At 41.4% G+C, this 18,222-nt stretch overlaps 1 protein-coding gene across 1 annotated transcript in view; it reads left to right on the top strand.

Moving 5' to 3' along the window:
- Window positions 1-18,222, top strand: part of LOC126382503 (disks large-associated protein 1-like) — a 98,330-nt gene that overhangs the window by 45,394 nt on the left and 34,714 nt on the right. The window contains exon 3 of the mRNA XM_050032400.1: window positions 5,676-5,890. Within this exon, the coding sequence (XP_049888357.1) occupies window positions 5,676-5,890 (215 nt within the window). The remainder of the gene's footprint in view (window positions 1-5,675; window positions 5,891-18,222) is intronic.

Genomic DNA, 18,222 nt, shown 5'->3' with positions numbered 1-18,222 from the left:
TGTGTGAAGAAATGGTTGTAATTCCTACACGGTTCATACTACATTTTTGAAAAAAGCCTTAAATGAAAGCTGAGAGTCTGCACTTTAAGCAGGTATTCATTGTTTCATTTAAAACCCATTGTGGTGGTGTACAGAGCCAAAATGACGACAACTGTATCATTGTCCAAATAATTATGGACCTGACTGTACATGCAGTTCTACGCCCGATATCTCCAACACTCAGCAACTCACACCAAAACAATCTAGATTGATAAATAGCACTACTTTAATATATATTTTGATTTTGGGATGAACTGGCCTTTTAAAGCTTCCACCCTTCTCCTTGGCTTTAAATGTTTAATCTGCAAATTATATTATCTTAAGCATATCACCAGCACGGCTGCTGGCTGCACTGTTACAGTACCTGTTATTTCTAATGCGGCTGCCTTAAGCCATCAAAACAGCCAAGTGTTGCCAAGGAAACAATCTACAGTCTGTAATAGAAAACACACAGTAGATGCTCTGGACAAACTATATACACGCCATCACTGTGAATGTCACATGCAGAGAGACTTATTTCTTAAAACATGGACAGATAGATAGGGGACTGGCTGTCTTGTTAAACCTTAAAATGCACCAAATCTCCAATAAACAGCATCTGCACTAATGACAGTGTAAAGCATAGAAAGCAGCGTTCCACTGTTCCTCAGCCACTACAGTAAAATGAGTACAGAGCCGCAGTGGAAGTGAGGCCTGTGCGTGGGTGAGAGGCGCTGCTGATGCTACTGCAGCTGGTCCTTTCCCCGCATTCTCTTTTTATAGCCAAACTGCTCATTTGTGTCTCTTTGACGTCACACACACACACACACACACACACACACACACACACAGAAAGAGAGAGAGAGAAGGGGGAGAGAGAGAGAGACATTGAGCCGAGCTGATCAGTTCAGCCTCTTCCCCTCTGTGATTCATATATAATTAGTCAGAATAGCGGTGCAATTCTCCTGCTGTCAGTCTCTGTTATTGTCTGTCAAATTTTCACTCTGGCCTCTAGTCTGAAGGCAGTAAATGCTCACAAGCTTGACACATAGTGCTGGATTTGCTCCAGCTCGTACTAACACACTAAAAAGGCGTGGCTAGTTAAAAATAATGAGCTGTGGTGAATTGTATAAATATGGACGTCCTATAAGCCTTATAAACTGACACCATGGAGCTTCGTCACAGCTCCGAAGCCCATGTATTCTGGATGGTGTAAGGAAGAAACACTGGCTGTGTGTCTCAAATTACATACTTCTTTACTAAACACTTAATAATTTGAGTGCACATTTGCACTAAGTGTGCTCACACTGCATAGTACAGGAAAATGCAGTGTACTACTGGCACACTCAAATCGGTCCAAAAGTTGAGTGTATGATGGACATTTCTCACCCTCAGTGGTTGCCATGTTTGTGACATAGCAAACCTCCCAACTTTTGACATGGCGGCAGGGGACAACAAGGAGCCCATTAGCTATACAGCTTTTTTGTACCAATACTGATGTTGAATAGAAGCCATCACCAGTGTTTGTTGGGTCTGTAATGATTTTGTACCGTGAACAATAATGTGAGTGCTAGCATTCGCTAGCTAGCTAACTTGCTCCAAGCTACGGCAGCACATTTTAATCAGCATTGACAATGTGGCATAAGTTTGGTTAATATGTAGGCTAATGGGCTCCTTCATAATTTTGGTATGTCCTGTCCATGAAATGGATGGTCATAACAAAAAACTTTTTATCCAGCAAAAAGCGATGAAATAGATAAATATATTGACTCACCCTGTGGTGGAAAATGTAATTTTCGTAATCATGTAATTTTTTCCCCCTACTGATTGGATTTATTTCAGATTTGCACTAATATCTGCCCTGATACCTGCTCTACACCTCAAAGCAATATGAGCTTAGTATATATTTATTATAAAACTAGAGCCGCTTTTTTAAAGACTGTTTCTTAAATGTCCAGTGTGTAGGATTTAGTGGCATCTTGTGGTGAGGTTACATAGCTGAAACATCTCCTGTGTGCAAAGCATGTAGGAGAACTACAGTGGCTAGTATGAAAACTCAAAAAATGTCCCCGTTTTGAGCCAGTGTTTGATTTGTCTGTCATGGGCTACTGTAGACAAACAATATGGTGGACTCCATGAAAGAGGATCTGCTTTGTATGTACACGGGACAAGATTTTAAACACAGCACTTTATTTCTTGCTCCAGTTTTTCACAGGTTTAAGTTATAGAACTGGGACTTTTTTCATGCACTCAATAGATCAATATTTCTCTCAAAGTTTGGGAACAAATTTGTTAAAATCTGTGTTAGTGAGCGCTTCGACTTTTCCATGATAATCCATCAACCTGATTGCGGGTGATAAAGAACCTGATTAAACAGCATCGTTATTACACAGGTGTGCCTTGGGATGGGCACAGTAAAAGGCCACTCTAAAATGTGCAGTTTAATTACACAACATAATACCACAGATCTTGCATGTTTTGAGGGAGCTAGCTATTGGCATTCTGACTGCAGGAATGTCCACCAGAGCTGTTGCCCATGAACTGAATGTTCATTACAATACCATAAGTAATTTTAAGGACATTTCTTCAATTCTGACACAAATGTCCCCTTGGATTCAACAATCACCTGATTAGATTGTGGTGCTCAAAGGTCAAAGGTCACTGTGACCTAAAATCTATCTCATTCTCTTTAACACAATAACTCCAGAACACCCTCAGGAAATTTTGTTCAAATCTGACACAAACATGCACTTGGACTGAAGAATGAACTGATGAGTTGACGTCGTATCTCAGGAACAGAAGGGGAGACATCTGGTCAGATACTGAATTGGTGACACTAATCTTGGGTGTCCACCTTGAAACTGTGCTGATTGTATGGATCTTCTGTGCTGTCAGGGGAAGATGTGTGTGAAGCATCCATGTTTACATAGACACATATGTAAACTGTACGAGAAACGTGACTGGTGTGCGTAGGCACAAACGCAAGGTGGTAATTTTAGTTTACCCCTGACTTTCAGCCACATTTTCAGTCATCTGTCATTGTCATTTTAAACAACAAATTTCACTTCTGCCTTATACGAGGCACTGAGTAAAATACGAAATCACATTTCTTTTGCACCTTTTCATGTGGGCTAGAGAACGGCATTACTTGGTCTCTAGAAAGAGGCAAAGAACTGCTGCTTGTTGCAATGAACACTATAGACGGGGACAAAAATCAGTCAATAGTGTAATAGAGTACACACAATCTAATTACTCAGAAAAGTGTGAGGTTAGTTTTAAAGATTTTGAAGGCCACATTTGTTATAGATCCCTGTGTTTCCTGACATTTGAGTTGGTCACACACAGGTGTAACTAATGACATTAATAATGGCTGTATCCTGATACAAGTGTGCCGACAGTTCCAAGGTTTTGGTGTTGTGCCTGCTGGTTCTCAGTCATGGCTTAGTGACACAGCTAAATGGAGCAGAGTCTCATTACTGTTATTAGTTCCACCTGCGCTTCTCTTTTTATGAGTAAACATGTCCACTGTGAGAGAAGGCTGTGGTAACGCAGGCATGCATGAAAAGCTGTTACCTGTTGTTTTACTGGCTAACTCTCTGTAATTTGGATATCATGTCGTACAGAACAGATCAGCATAATAAATTAACAGTAATCCGTATGACACAATGAGACAGAGAGAGAGAGAGAGAGAGAGAGAGAGAGATGCAGGTAATGACAGTAGCTTACAACAACATTATTGAAAGTAATAATATTATAGTTATAGTATAGTAGTTAAAGAAGAAACAAAACAGAAACTCTCATGATAAATGTTTCTTAATGTTTGCTGGTTCCACTGTTAGGAAGAACACCTGTACTAGTCCATAATGAGCCATTTTGAAATAAGCAAATATTAACTCATAACTTATTTTTATTATTTTCAGAATTACTATCAGTGACTCACCATATCTGATATAATTTACCTGCTATTTAATAACAACATATTTTTCTCATATGTCACATTTATATCAAATGAATCATAAGTGTCCATGTCAAACTGAGAAAAACAGTTATTATAAGAAAGTTGTTATTAGCCAATTGCACCAATTAACCACCCTCAAACTGCAGGCCTCTTTATTGATTCCTTTTATTTGCTGTTTTCTCTTTGTATTTCTCTGTTTTCTCCTTTAGACATGGAGAAGTGTGAGAAAGACTATGGATAAAAACTGACACAGTCTACACACTGTGTATAATTACAGCACAGTACTGTAGTAATTGTAGTACTATTTTATTTTAAGGCTTTAAACATTTTTACATGTAATTTACACATTATTACCTCAGGTAGTTAGACAGTGTTTTTACTGTGAGGACACATCTAATCAGTCTCTGCTGTTTTTCTAGCAGCTTTTTAGACACCAAACGTGGGTGTTTTTTGCAACCCGTCACTTTTTTCCAGCAGACTTTTATGTACCTAATGTGGGTGTTTTGTAGTGATCTGTTGCTGTTTCTAAAGCAGGGATGGTGCCAGACAAAATGGTAGTTTATGACTGAGATATAATTGTATTTCTTGCTGGGATAGTGACACAAAAGCATTTTTTTTTTTTTTTTTTACAGACATTGCTGCTTTTCCAGCAGGGATTGTACCCACAAAACCAGTGATTTTAAGCCTTGGTCATTTTCTAACATAACGAACATAAAGAAACATTAGGTTTCATGTAAGGTTTTATGTATACATAATAATGTGCAAATGTAATATATTCGTGGTTTGCAGAAATGTACAATGGCAACATTTTTTCTGGTGACTGGGTTGCCATTGTATTGAAGTAGAGGGGGATATCTCAAAATGGATTAATAAAACCAAACAATCAGACTGCATAGATACCATAGAGGGGAGTCCAATTTGATTTTTTTTTTTTTTTTTTACATTTATTTATTTTGTAATTTGATTGAACCTGATCCTCTTTTATCTCTTGCCATCATTTTGTATTCTGGGAACCTCTGTAAAGTCGAGTGCTATGACTTTCTATTTATTTGTAAATATAAGTTTGTTCAGTTCATGTATTTGTATCCAGGCAGTTATTGTCAGTAAAACCAGTCAGTATCTTAACCCATATAACAAAGTCTTTGTCAATTAATGCACAGGCCCTCAGGTCAGATCAGTGCAGACACATATAAGCACACACACACACACACACACGCACGCACGCACGCACGCACACACATACACATACACATACATACACACACACACACACACACACACACACACACACACACACATACACACTCTCCTGTGCTCACGTATAGACACTGATCTGTGATGGAGAACTGGAAAGCAGATGCATGAATTAGCCAGAGAGAAATAGCACATACACGTACTGTTCCATGCTAATTAGCCAACAGACTGTACCACAGCAGTGTGGGAGCTGTGTATGGATGCATGTGTGTGAAAGAGTGGTGGATTAAGAAAAATGCCAGCCATCAGTTTAGACCAGTCTGTTTTTGGATGCTAGATTTTGCTCTGTATCGTGTTTATTTTTGTGCAGCATGCTAGCTCTGTTTTTATAGGTTCCATGTACCATCAGGACAGTTTAGTTAGCCAGTTTGGTGGCTGGGACTCAGACTGCAGTGGAGTGGATCCTCCTGACAGTGTTCCTCTGTCCTCTCCACCTGGTCGTCAGGTACCTCAGGATGAGTGGGGCGGCTTCTCTCCGCTGGGGAAGGAGGACGACATCCCCTGTCGGAGGATGAGGAGTGGAAGCTATGTCAAAGCCATGGCTGAGGACGACAGCGGCGACTCTGATGGGAGTCCCAAACCGTCTCCCAAAGTTCAGGCACGCAGGGCCAGCTACCTGAAAGCCACACAGCCATCACTGACTGAGATGACCACTCTACAGTAAGAATCCACTGTCTTTGTCCATTTGTCCTAACACCATATATTTACCATGAATCTAAGAACTGAATCTTTTATAATCACAAGCATTTTCTTTTTTAACTTCATTCTTACCCTTGTCCAACGTTGAAATGTGGCTAGAACAATGTAGGTTTTTTTTGACAATGGTATGCTGGATTGTTTATGCCTCTGCTTGTGATAACTGAGGCCATAGGCATGATGTTTTCAGGTTGTCCATCTGTCTGTCTCATTCTTGTAAACCTGATATTTCAAGAACATCTTGAGCGTATTTATTCACATTTGGCACAAATGTCCACTTGGACTCATGAATGAACTGATTAGAATTTGGTGAATGAAGGTCAAGGTCACTTTGATCTCACAAAACATGTTTTTGGCCACAACTCAGAAATTAATACAATAATTCTGACAAAATTTCACACAAATGTGTAATAGGATGACCCAATGAAGTGATGACATTTTATATCCCAAAGTCAGCTTCACTGTGACATCATAATGCTCTGCAAAAACACTTCTCTTACCATTATTCAGCGTCATAATTCTGGAGCAGAAGGAGAGACATTTTGTCAGATATTGAATCGAACTACACTGATCTAAGGTACCCACCTTGAAACTGTGCTGACTGTATTATTGCAAGGCAGTAATTCTATTTTTTGTGTGTTTTTTAACCAATGCAAATATTAATGATACACAGGGGCTGGCCTATTATTTTGTTCTTTTATTCAAATTTATTTTTACATTTGAGTACATTTAGAAAGGACAAAGCTATTAGCAATGTTCTCCCTGCATTTGTATTTTATTTTATTGCCAATTCAAGGCTGGCTTTCTAAAATGGCACAGAGCATTCTGAGGTCCTGCAGTCAACGTCACAGCCTCTAACAGCCACCGTACTGACAAGGAAAAAAAAAACATTTCTTTTCTTTTCTGCTGGCATGTAAAGGCATTATTATTGACTGCTGAGGTTCAAGTCAAGCCTTATCATAAAATGTCTCCACTGTAACAAAACTGCAGGAACATAAGTATTACCAAACACAAGTTAAATGTCATCATTTTAATGTCTATAATCATCACAGACATCTGTAGATATCTGCAATTAAAAGCACAGTGACAAAAGAGAAAATCAAATTGAATTCATGAATTTAAGGGAAACACCACCTAAATTACAAATTCCAATATGTTATTTGCATGGCATAGGAACATTCGATCAATATCTGTGAACATATGCTACTCTCTCATAAAGCTAGAAATCAGAGATGTTAGTCTAAAGCTTGTTATGTCATCGTGTATTAAATCTGGAGCTGCTCCATATATTCAATGAATGGGAGACTGATTTTGTGGACCCTCAGAATGTTTCTTTTCTTTCTTTTAATAGCCAAATGAGCTTTATTGTATTGTAGTGTTCTCAGCTCTGAAACAGAAAATGTTCCCCATGTCATCTAGAACATGTTTCCCAATGCATGTCAGTGGAGTAGCTCCAGGCTTTATATATGACATCACAAATTTGAGTTTAAACACTCTAGTTTTTGGATTTGGGAGAGAGTTGGTCAGGTGTACATACATTTTTGGACTGTCTTAGACCATCGAAATAACATACATGCATTTTGAAAATGGGTGAAATTCCCCTTTAAATGTGATCCTGGGTGTTATTATGATGAGGAGTGCATCTGCTGTGTTTGTCACTGAAGCCATGTAACAATCATATGAAGCCTGCAGCAGGATGTGGTGTTTGCCTTAACATTAGTAGGATTATCTAATTAAGAAACAGATGGGGCTTGTTGTGTGGGATAAACCTGAAATCATATCAGTTGAAACCAGAGGTGCATTTCACGATACGTAGCTGCTCGTACAAAAATGAATCAGTTTTTATTTCTCTCTTTGATTACCTCTGCAATGTACTCTGTATTTAAAATATTGTTTTGCAGTTTGCTCCATGAGACATTTTTTTCACTATAAACATACAGTTCTTACTGTATTTTTCAAGCCTGAAATATTAGAAAATAAACTTGATAAATGAGTATTAAATTGATATAATTTAAAAGGACCTTTTGTTGCAATGGATGGATGGATAAATGCATGAATGCATGGATAAATGGATGGATAAATGCATGCATACATGAATGGATGGATGGATGGATGGATGGACAAATGCTTGAATGGATGGATGAATGCATGGATTGATGATAAATGCATTGATGGAATGATGGATAAATACATGATTGCATGGATAAATGGATGGATAAGTGCATGAATACATGGATGGCTGGATGAATGGATGCATGGGTGGATGCATGGATAGATGGATAGATGGAAGCATGGATGGATGGATGGATGGATACATGGATGCATGGATTGATAGATAGAAAATAGAAAAAAATAGACAATAGAAAAATAAACACAACAAATAACAAAAACAAAAATGTTTAAAAGGAAAAACCTTAACATACTCTATTGACATAAGATATATTGTACATCTGTAGAAGACACAAGATGAAGAACATACTAGAATATACTATGAATATGCCCAACTACTACTATTTAAATATAAAATATAAACATTTGATAAAAAAAATTTGATAACATACAATGGATGGATGGATGGATGGATGGATGGATGGATGATGGAAAAATGCATGAATGGATTGATGATAAATGCATTGATGGAATGATGGATAAATGCATGAATCCACAATACATGAATACTATGAATATGCCCAACTACTACTATTTAAATATAAAATATAAACATTTGATAAACATTTGATAAACATTTGATAACATACAATGCATAATTGACAGGTAAAAATTTGTTAAAGTATTTTAAATGCAATGAGGTAGAGTGGGAGTGTGAAGATGTGTGAATTCACCACGTGCAAGGTTATTGAAGTAGTCAAACAGAGTAAAGTTAGTGGAGTTTTCTCTGTTACAGTTATGAGTTATTGCTTTAGGAAGGAAAGATTTTGTGTCAACCCTTTTGACATCAAAGGTGAACCAGTCTGTTAGAGAACGAGCTCTACTGTCTTGTCCAGTATGTGGTGGGGAGGGTGGTCAGGATTACCTATAATAGATAATAGTTTGTTCCAACACAACTTCAGAGCTGTCTGTTGTTGTTGGACTGTCTGTCTAAAAGTATTGGTCTTTTAGTTCAGTCTGTTGTCGATCTGGATCCCCAGGTAGTTGAAGTCCTTAAAGAAGACTTATAGGGGTACTAATGATTTTTTCAACCTGGGCCCTATTTTCCGATCTACTTTTGTCTAAATGAGCGATAGGATGTTCAATATCTGACATTTCTCCAGTACGAAGCTCGGGCTGACCTGCCTGCAGCCCGTGAGCGCGCTATATTAAATAATAGGGCACTCAGACAACGTCAAACAACGTCAAAATATGTCCAGTAAAAGTGCATTTTTTTCACACAGATAGGCTCGGATTGTTAGTATAATTATCCGACAACATAACGGAAAGGAGAAATGAACGTCTGTTTAACCTTTAGCTGGAATACGGACATGTTCCTCTGCCTGTTGCTGCTCCCTCTCTCTCCTCGTCCGCTCTTCAATTTCAATGAGCTCTGCATCCGTGTACTTCTGTGTACTGAGTATTCGAATAAATACGGTCCATCCAGATCCAGTTGGTCAAAATCGGGTAAAAATTTGGACGTTTGCTGTGGCAAGTAAAAACACTCACTCAGAGAATGAAAGTCTGGCTCTGAAATCTCACATCTCACGAGATTTGAGTTGTTGCAGGAAGTTACCGCTGGAGTGACCTTACAAACGCGAGGAGTTACTCTGTTTGGAGTAATCATGGCTAAATTTTTACCCAATTTTGACCAGCTGGATCCGGATGAGCCATTTGAATTTGATGATGGCCCGTATTTATTTGAACACGGAGTACACGGACGTACACGGACGCAGAGCTCATTGAAACTGAAGAGCGGACGAGGAGAGAGAGGGAGCAGCAACAGGCAGAGGAACATGTCCGAATCCAGCTAAAGGTAAACACAGACGTTCATTTCTCCTTTCCGTTATGTTGTCATATAATTATACTTACAATCCGAGCCTATCTGTGTGAAAAAAATGCACTTTTACTGGACATATTTTGACGTTGTTTGATGTTGTCTGAGTGCCCTATTATTTAATATAGCACGGGCTGCAGGCAGGTCAGCCCGAGCTTCGTACTGGAGAAATGTCAAATACTGAACATCCTATCACTAATTTAGACAAAAGTAGATCGGAAAATAGGGCCCAGGTTGAAAAAAAAACATTAGTTCCCCTTTAATACTCTACACTATGCTATGCTATGCTATGAACCCTATTATATCGGGTTCATACTTGTATTTCAGGTTTCTACTATAACATGTTTACATGCCTCAATGGTCAAAAAACACAATTTTCCTTACACTGTCTGTGCTGAACACCTGTATTCAACCTCTGTCTGAGACCCTCCATTTTAGTGCCTCTCTCTTCAAGCTCCCCTCGTAAAAAGCCCAGTCTGCTCTGATTGGTTAGCATTTTCACGCGTCCGTATCTTGGCATCACCAATAAAAAATAAAAAACACATATAAAGGCTCAACAACCAAGTTTACATGTTTCCCTGATGTTAGCATGTAGCTACATGTAGCAGTGCAGGCTACCTAATGTAAACACTTGCAGTAGTGTGCCTGGGACAGATAACCATTGGAAGAAATCCAGTGCACATTGATGTCACACTGTAGCCAGAGTAGTAAAAACAGTTGGAAACAGTGTACAGAATGAGACAAGAAAGTCTTTGCTCACAAGGATTACTTTTACAAAAAAAGACACACAATATAGAAAAGCATGATAGGTACCCGTTAATGATAATATAAATAAAATTATGCTACCTTCATAAGCCATTAGATCAGTGTTGATTGCTCATTTCCTCTAGATAGATGTTCAGTTTAGAGGGAAATCCTGTGTTTCCCTATATATACTGTGTATATATACTGTATATATGTATATATATATATATATATATATATATATATGTATGTATATATATATAATTGGCTGAGTCTAATATTTATATGATGTCCATTATTGTGTATGAGGGGTCTGAAAGGGCTATACCCTGTCCCAGACGTTAATTCAGATCTTCTGGTGAGGCATTTTGATGAAACAAAAAAGCGTTGTAGCCCTGATAGATCTGCTAAAGGAAGGCTTGGTAACTCTGCCCCTGAGAGAGGTGTAATCTTCAGTTTGATCTACAGCAGGAAGCCAGAAATATCACCTTTGCCTAATTAAGCTTTCACAGCTCTCTAAATAGTGAGAGTAATTACAGTGAATAGTCGAGGGACGGCTGCACTGCTCTCTCTTCTCCTCCACACTGTGCCATACACACACCCTTCTTCCTCTTTGCTCATCAATGGACTGGCCTCCATTGTCTTATAATCAGCTAAGATGGACACCTGCTTGAAGCAGTTCTACTTCTACTCAGTTAACAGTGTGTGTTTCTGTGTTTAAAACATTGTAATATATTTTGGGTTCTTTGGTTCCTTGCTACATTTTTCTCTCATATCCTCAACAATATTTACCTCACAACCCTCCTTGGAGGGGTTGTAGGGTCGCAACTCCACCGACTGATTCAAATGAAAGTCTGTGAGTACCTTTGGCAGGAATGCAGGGTTTGGATGCAACATGACTCCAGCATCAACAACAACAGCTCTTATCCACTGACAGAGCATGCAGTTCCCCCACTCTTTTGGCTGATTTCACTGCCAAGAGAAAAAAACACTTTAAGAGACAGCCACTTAATACTGACTGACTCCAGAGGCTCAAAAGGTTCCTGCTGCAGGGCAGCCAACACCTGATTCCGGTCCCACGGTGGAATGGCCGGCCTCTTGGTGCGCAGTGCAAGCCTCTGCGGTGCAAGCCTCTGTGCACCCTTCAGGAGCTAAATGATGAGGCTGCAGTCACCATCTGCAAGGTTATAATCCCTTGTATGAGCAGCCTTGATAGGTGCCACCATGTCTCCAAGGGTTGAAGGTGATTTTCCCGCCTCAAGCAGCCCCTGCAGGTACCGGAGCACCTCTGGGGCTGCACATGTCAGTGCATCAATACGGTTAGTTGTGCACCATGATGCAAAGAGCTCCCAGTAGTTAGAGTATGCAGCCCTCATAAACGGTGCCCAAGCACTCTGCATGGTCTGAGACACTGACTGTGCAAGTCCCAAGCCTAGCAGACCGGCCCTCTCAGGGGCCAGGCCCAGATTTTGAGCCCCTGTGGAGAGGGATGGAGCAGGGCCCCCTGCGCCTGACTCAGAGGGTCACAATGGACAGGGAGCTCCTGTGGCCTTCCAGCCAGGAGCAGCACCACCTCTGAGCATCATGTCATGTGGGGCCAGTTCGGGTCCACCAGGATCAGCTGCACTTCCTCCTCCCAAACTCTCTGCAGCAGATTTGGGAGAAGAGTGAATGGGGGAAATGCAAACAGCAGGCCTTGAGGCCACTGGTGTGCCATGGCATCGACGGAAAAGAATAGTAGGCAATGGAAATTGTCCCTGGTTGCAAACAGGTCGGCCACTGCTCTGCCAAAGTGGTGCCAGATCTCCCCTCCAGTCCCCTGGACTTGGGACTCCCCTGGAGAGTAGGTCCACCCCCTGGTTCACCAATCCGGGCACGTGCATAGCCCTGACGGACAGGAACCATGGCCCTGCCCAGGTCCACAGCCTATATGCTATTCTGCAAAGGATTGGGGAGCCCAGGCCCCCTTGCCTGTTGACATATGCTGCTGCCACTGTGCTGTCGGTTCTTACTAGCACGTGATGGCCTTGCAGACTGAGGAGAAAATGCTGGAGGGCCAGGTGAATAGCTCACAGTTCCAGAGCATTGATATGCCAGCCCTTCCAGCAGGCGCTCCAGACCCCACTGGTGCCCCTGCCCTCGTGGAGTGCGCCCCACCCCTGCAGGGACACATCCGTAGAGTGCACCTGGCGATGCAGTACTGGACCAAGCACACCCTGAATATGATCCAACAGCACAGACACATGATGGCGGCACTGCTCCTCTGTCTTAGTACATATTAGCCAGTCGTCTAAATAGTTCAGTATCCTGAGACTCTGCTGCTGCAGAGGCCTCAAGACCACATCCACGCACCTTGTGAAGATACAGGGGTGCCAGTGAGATGCAGGACACAGAATTCGAAGGTTTTTCCCTCGAGGGCAAACCTGAAAAACCTCCCGTGTCCCTCCCAGATTCAGATTTGAAAATAGGTGCCCTTGAGGTTGATGCAAACCAATCACCTACCCAGACAGCCTGCTTGACCCTGGACACGGTCAACATTTTGCACTTCAGGGGCCTGAGGAAGTTGTTCAGCCCCCTGAGGTCTAAGACAGGCCTAAGCTGGTGGTCTGCAATAATAGAAAATACAGCCACCCTCGTCAGAGGAGGAGCACTTCAAAACTGTAAATAATACCCTTGGGTCATTGTTGAAACAACTCAGGGGTCAGCCCCCAGAGCCTCCAATGTCGTCTGAGGGCAAGGGAAGGCTGGAGGTGATGTCGCGTTAGGACTGAGGCATGACCTTGGGTGGCCCCTGGCCACTGCGACATCCTCTGCCCCATTTAGACTTGCTGCGCCGTGCTGCATCCAGCCTGGATGCACTGTGCTGCATCCAGCCAACCTCAGCCTGCCCCCAAGCAGGCTGACGTTGCTTGGGCTGCTGCAGTTGAGGCTGCTGCCAGCCCTGACCTTGCTTCAAGGTGCCTGACACCTCCTTAGCTTCTCCTGCCCCTGCTGAATCACCAAGAATGTTTGAGCAGACATGCCCTATCCTCTGGCTGCAGCATGGACTGTGACAGCCAGAGATTGAGATGGAAAGGGGCTGGTGGACGTCTGCCAAATGACTAAGAATGGACTTCCCTTTGCCTTTGACACTTCTACTGGAGGGAGATGTGTTGTAATGAGGAATTGGGAAGCCTCCGCAGGTGAGAAATGGAAAACCAGCTACACCTCGTGGTGGCTAACTGTGGAGGTAAGCCGACTCTGTTGGCTTCCAGCAGGCAATTAAACCCCAGAGGGACGTCGTGAACTGCCCCCCAACTAAGTCAGGCCTGAGCGAGCTGCTATGCCTCAACTGTGTGTAAACAGACAGCTGCAATACACGGACATGGCACCCCTCTCAACTGTTTCACTCCTTATTGTCAAAAAGAAGAAACAGTGTTTAGCTATCCCCGAGAGGGACCCGCGAAGGTCAGCTCTCCAACCTAAAAGAAGGTAAGTGGACAAAACGCTAAACTCCTCTCTCTGTTGACTCCGACAGGTAGAAATCAATGAATCAGTGGGTGCATGTGCTTTCATAGCCTGGCGCATGCCGGCCACGGAAAGTGGTGTGTCTTAAAGATTATTAATTTTCCACGTCGATTACCCCAGATGGGGATAATTCCCGTAGTTAGGATATAACTACTGGGTGGAGAGATAATCTCGATACGATAGAGAAACAATATGCCAGTCGTCAGACCCTCATCAGATTATGTAAAAGATCAAAAATGTTTTTTAAAAATATTTATAGACAATGGCCGCTTTTCCCAGTTAAGATCGACTTAAGAGCACAGTTAAGAACGTCTTAGCTAAGACGAGTCGCTAAGATAAAGAGAGTGATAAAAGAGTGTTCCCCAGAAGATCCCCTTCTTAGGATCGCTCTTAAGATCACTCTTTAAGAAATTCTTAACAGGAGCTGTCCACTACCGCAGTGCTGAAACTAAATCAATCGATGTCAGACAAATAGATCACCCACCACTTAATTAGTGCATAAGTTACACACAGCGCTGCTACTTAACGCACTAATTCCCTGCTGCTCGTGTGTATGTGTGTTCTAATAATTCTAATGAAAACTAAGACGATAAATATTTGTTAATGACCTATTTTCATGATGAAAACAAGACTACAACTAAATAAGAAGTAGTCTTGGTAAGAGAATCATGAGGAAATGTATTATATTTAAACAAAAATATGAAAGACAGACGAAAGGACAAATGAACTTAAGGACCTGTGGTCTGTGTATCCAGACCACATTGTATCCTACTTGCATTCATCAACGTTTTGTCTCTGCTAATGATCATCTTAATGTGACCAGTTCACGGATGGACAAAATTGACAGATTTATGGACTATATTAATCTACACTGAGAATCAGACAAAACGCCAGGTATAAACTATGAAAACACACAGGCAGCACACTGACAATTGTAAAAGAGTTAGTGTGACATGTATGTGCGGATGTGTGGAGACACACAGCTGCCACCCAACGCGCTAATTCCCTGCTGCACGTGTCTATGTGTAATTTCATGTCTATCCAAAAGGTGTATCCAAGTAGCAATCACACCTGTTTATGCACAGCAATTGGTTAATGCAGATATAAAATGACCCGTGGGTAGCTAGGTGTACACATTAAGACAGAATGGCAGAAGCAGGGTGCAAGTGGGCCAAGCAGTCGCCTGCATTCATCCCAGGGGAGATGGGCATCCTGGTGGATAAAGTATGGCAGCAGCGGGACACACTCTTCGGCAGAACAAAAGGCAAAAGAAATTTAGTGGCCAAGAACCACATTTGGCATGCCATCGCTGAAAAAATGGCTCCCTCCAGCCCCTGCGGCCTGCAAGACTGGGTGACGGTGAGAAAGAAGTGGCAGGAGTTTCAGAGCCAAACCAAAAAGAAGGCAGCAAGGGGTTCCAGCTGAGCGCAATTACACCGTATATCAGTTGCCTGATATCTGATGTCGCAGGTTTGGAGGGAGGATGTGTTTCTGTTGTGCCCTGACATATTTTTTGGGTGCGGTTAACTATCTCATATGTGCATGCAGATGTGTGATATATGCGGACAAATTATGATAAGTGATAGTCATGATGATTCAAACATGAGCACATACAGGAACACACTTGTTATTCCTCATACTTATTTTTCTTCTTATTTTTATTTTTATTTTTATTCCGCCAGATTTCGGTGCGTAACTTGTGCCACAGCTTTGAGCTCACATAGGGTCTTCATAAAATATATAGATTCAAGATTCAAAGTGTTTATTGTACAGCGAGGGCACGCGTTGTAACATTATTTTGCCTGACGCGGCTGGATCTGTGAGCGTTTGGTCGCTAAGAAGTATGTTAAGATTGGGTCAGCTCGATCTTACAACTCCTTAGTGAAAGATCTTCTTAAGCTAAGTGCGAATCTGGGAAACGCGTTTTTCTTTCACGGGAGGCTTAAGAGTGTTCTTAAGAAGCTCTTAGCGCTAAGATCTTCTTAACTGGATCTGGGAAACGCAGCCAATGCCTGCTAAAGTGAGACCAATCAGAGCCCATGAGCTGACAGCGCAATCACATTTCTTACCTGAGATTTTATGGGCTAGAGAAGCTTAATGCACCACCTAGAGGGGGTGACCCTGGCCTGCTCTTGATAAGACGTAAAGTCTTCTGGATATGCACTTTACAGACATTGTCCCCAAAAGGTCTGAATGGTGAGATGCTTCCTAATGTGATGCTGTGAATATACATTTTTTTCAGATGATACAGTATATTTCACATTTGATAAGTATTTATTATGACAAATCCTTTTTCTTTTTATGTAAGGTTGTTACTGGGTTACAGATGACCCACTAATTATAAATCTTTTTCTACTGCCCAGGTATTGAAGGTCTCATGGTCAATGCAAGTGGTCAACATGATGTCTTTTTATCTAGTTTTGCTATTTTGTGAGAATATGTACTTGTATCTACATTTATAAGTTATTTCTATATTTATACTCTTTCAAAGAAATGTTTTCCTGCTATGTTATTGTGGCTATTTGGTCTTGGTATTGTGTCTGCCTGATGCCCATTTCGATCTGTGTTTGTGGGGTGGCCTACGGTTTGCCCTGAGACTTACCAGTAGCCTGACATGATTACTGCTTTTGTATGTATTTTTAACATTATATCATTCAGTGTACATATTTATACAGTTATTGCAGACAATGATTTTTTTTTTTGTGTGTCCTCTATTAGGCTAAATACACACTTTGTGTGACTGATTGCGCAACACATTCTCATTCTGACTAACGTTTGGTCATGGACTTTCCACGTCGACATATGATGTGCAAGGTACCAGGGGTGTGTTGGATGTTGACGTTCTGGGACGCCGAGTCAACTGTTACATATATGTTATGCCAATCTGTTACATGCACTGTCTGTTTTCAAAATAGACTTCTGTTTTCACAGGAAAAGTACAGTTTGTATACAGTCAGTCTCAGTATAACACAATTGACGTTTTTTTTCCTTCAACAACAAACGCACATGGTTACGTTTAGCCAACACACACATGTGGTTGGGTTTAGAACAAAAGAACAGGGCTTGGCTTATCATTAATATGGGAAGTGAACACTGGCCTCCCACATGAAAGTCAGTAAATAGTAAATTGTAAATGGACCTGCACTTGTATAGCACCTTTTGAGTCTTCCGACCACTCAAAGCACTTTTACATTAGTCTTTAACACACTCACACACCAATGAAACAGCCACGAGGAGCAATTTGGAGTTCAGTTTCTTGCTCAAGGATGCTTCAGCATGAGGACTGAAGGAGCCGGGGATCGAACCACTGATTAGTGGACTCCAATTGGTGGACAACCCACTCTACTTTCTGAGTCACAGATGCCTCAGTGATTGTTGGACCCATCCACCACTCCTCCCACCTGCCCTACTTGGACTTTCACCCCCTAAACCTAAGTTGTCTTGTTTAAGCCTGACCCTGCCGTTACAGGATAATGGAGACTGACCGTGTATCCTGCCAGCATGAAAGGACAGCTTTTTTCGGCAGTTTTTGCCAGAAGTCACTGACCAAGCACCTGTCTTCAACCACTTAAGAGTACGAAAGGGTTTGATTGTGCTGTCAGCTCCTGGCCTCTGATTGGCCTCATCTGAGTAGGCATTATCTATGTATTTATTGAAATTGTATTTGTTCTTTCACCTAACATTGCAAAGGTCTGTCAACTAAAACATTGTTGATCTTATAAATTTTATTGCAAGTAACAATGTGCGGGAATTCCCTTCTCTTATCCTAGGAACAAACTGGCATGGACTTTGAACAAAGATGATCTCTGTAAGACAGGTTTGCAGCATCTATAGTTCATGTGTAAAATGAAAAAGTTCAGAGTAGACAGAAATTTGTTGGTCAATTTCTATCACTCCTTTGTGGAGAGTATTCTAACTTTTTGCTCTATTGCCTTGTATTTTTCATTGTCTGTGAGTAATAAAAACAAAGTGCATAAGATTGTCAGTATGTACTGTAAGATTGCTGGACAGCAGCAAAACTGCATGGTGATGACCTGTAAGTCCAGAGTGGAGAGGGAAG

Source organism: Epinephelus moara, chromosome 21, assembly GCF_006386435.1.
Source record: "Epinephelus moara isolate mb chromosome 21, YSFRI_EMoa_1.0, whole genome shotgun sequence".
Taxonomy (NCBI): Eukaryota; Metazoa; Chordata; class Actinopteri; order Perciformes; family Serranidae; genus Epinephelus; species Epinephelus moara.
This window is presented reverse-complemented; position numbering and strand designations above follow the sequence as displayed.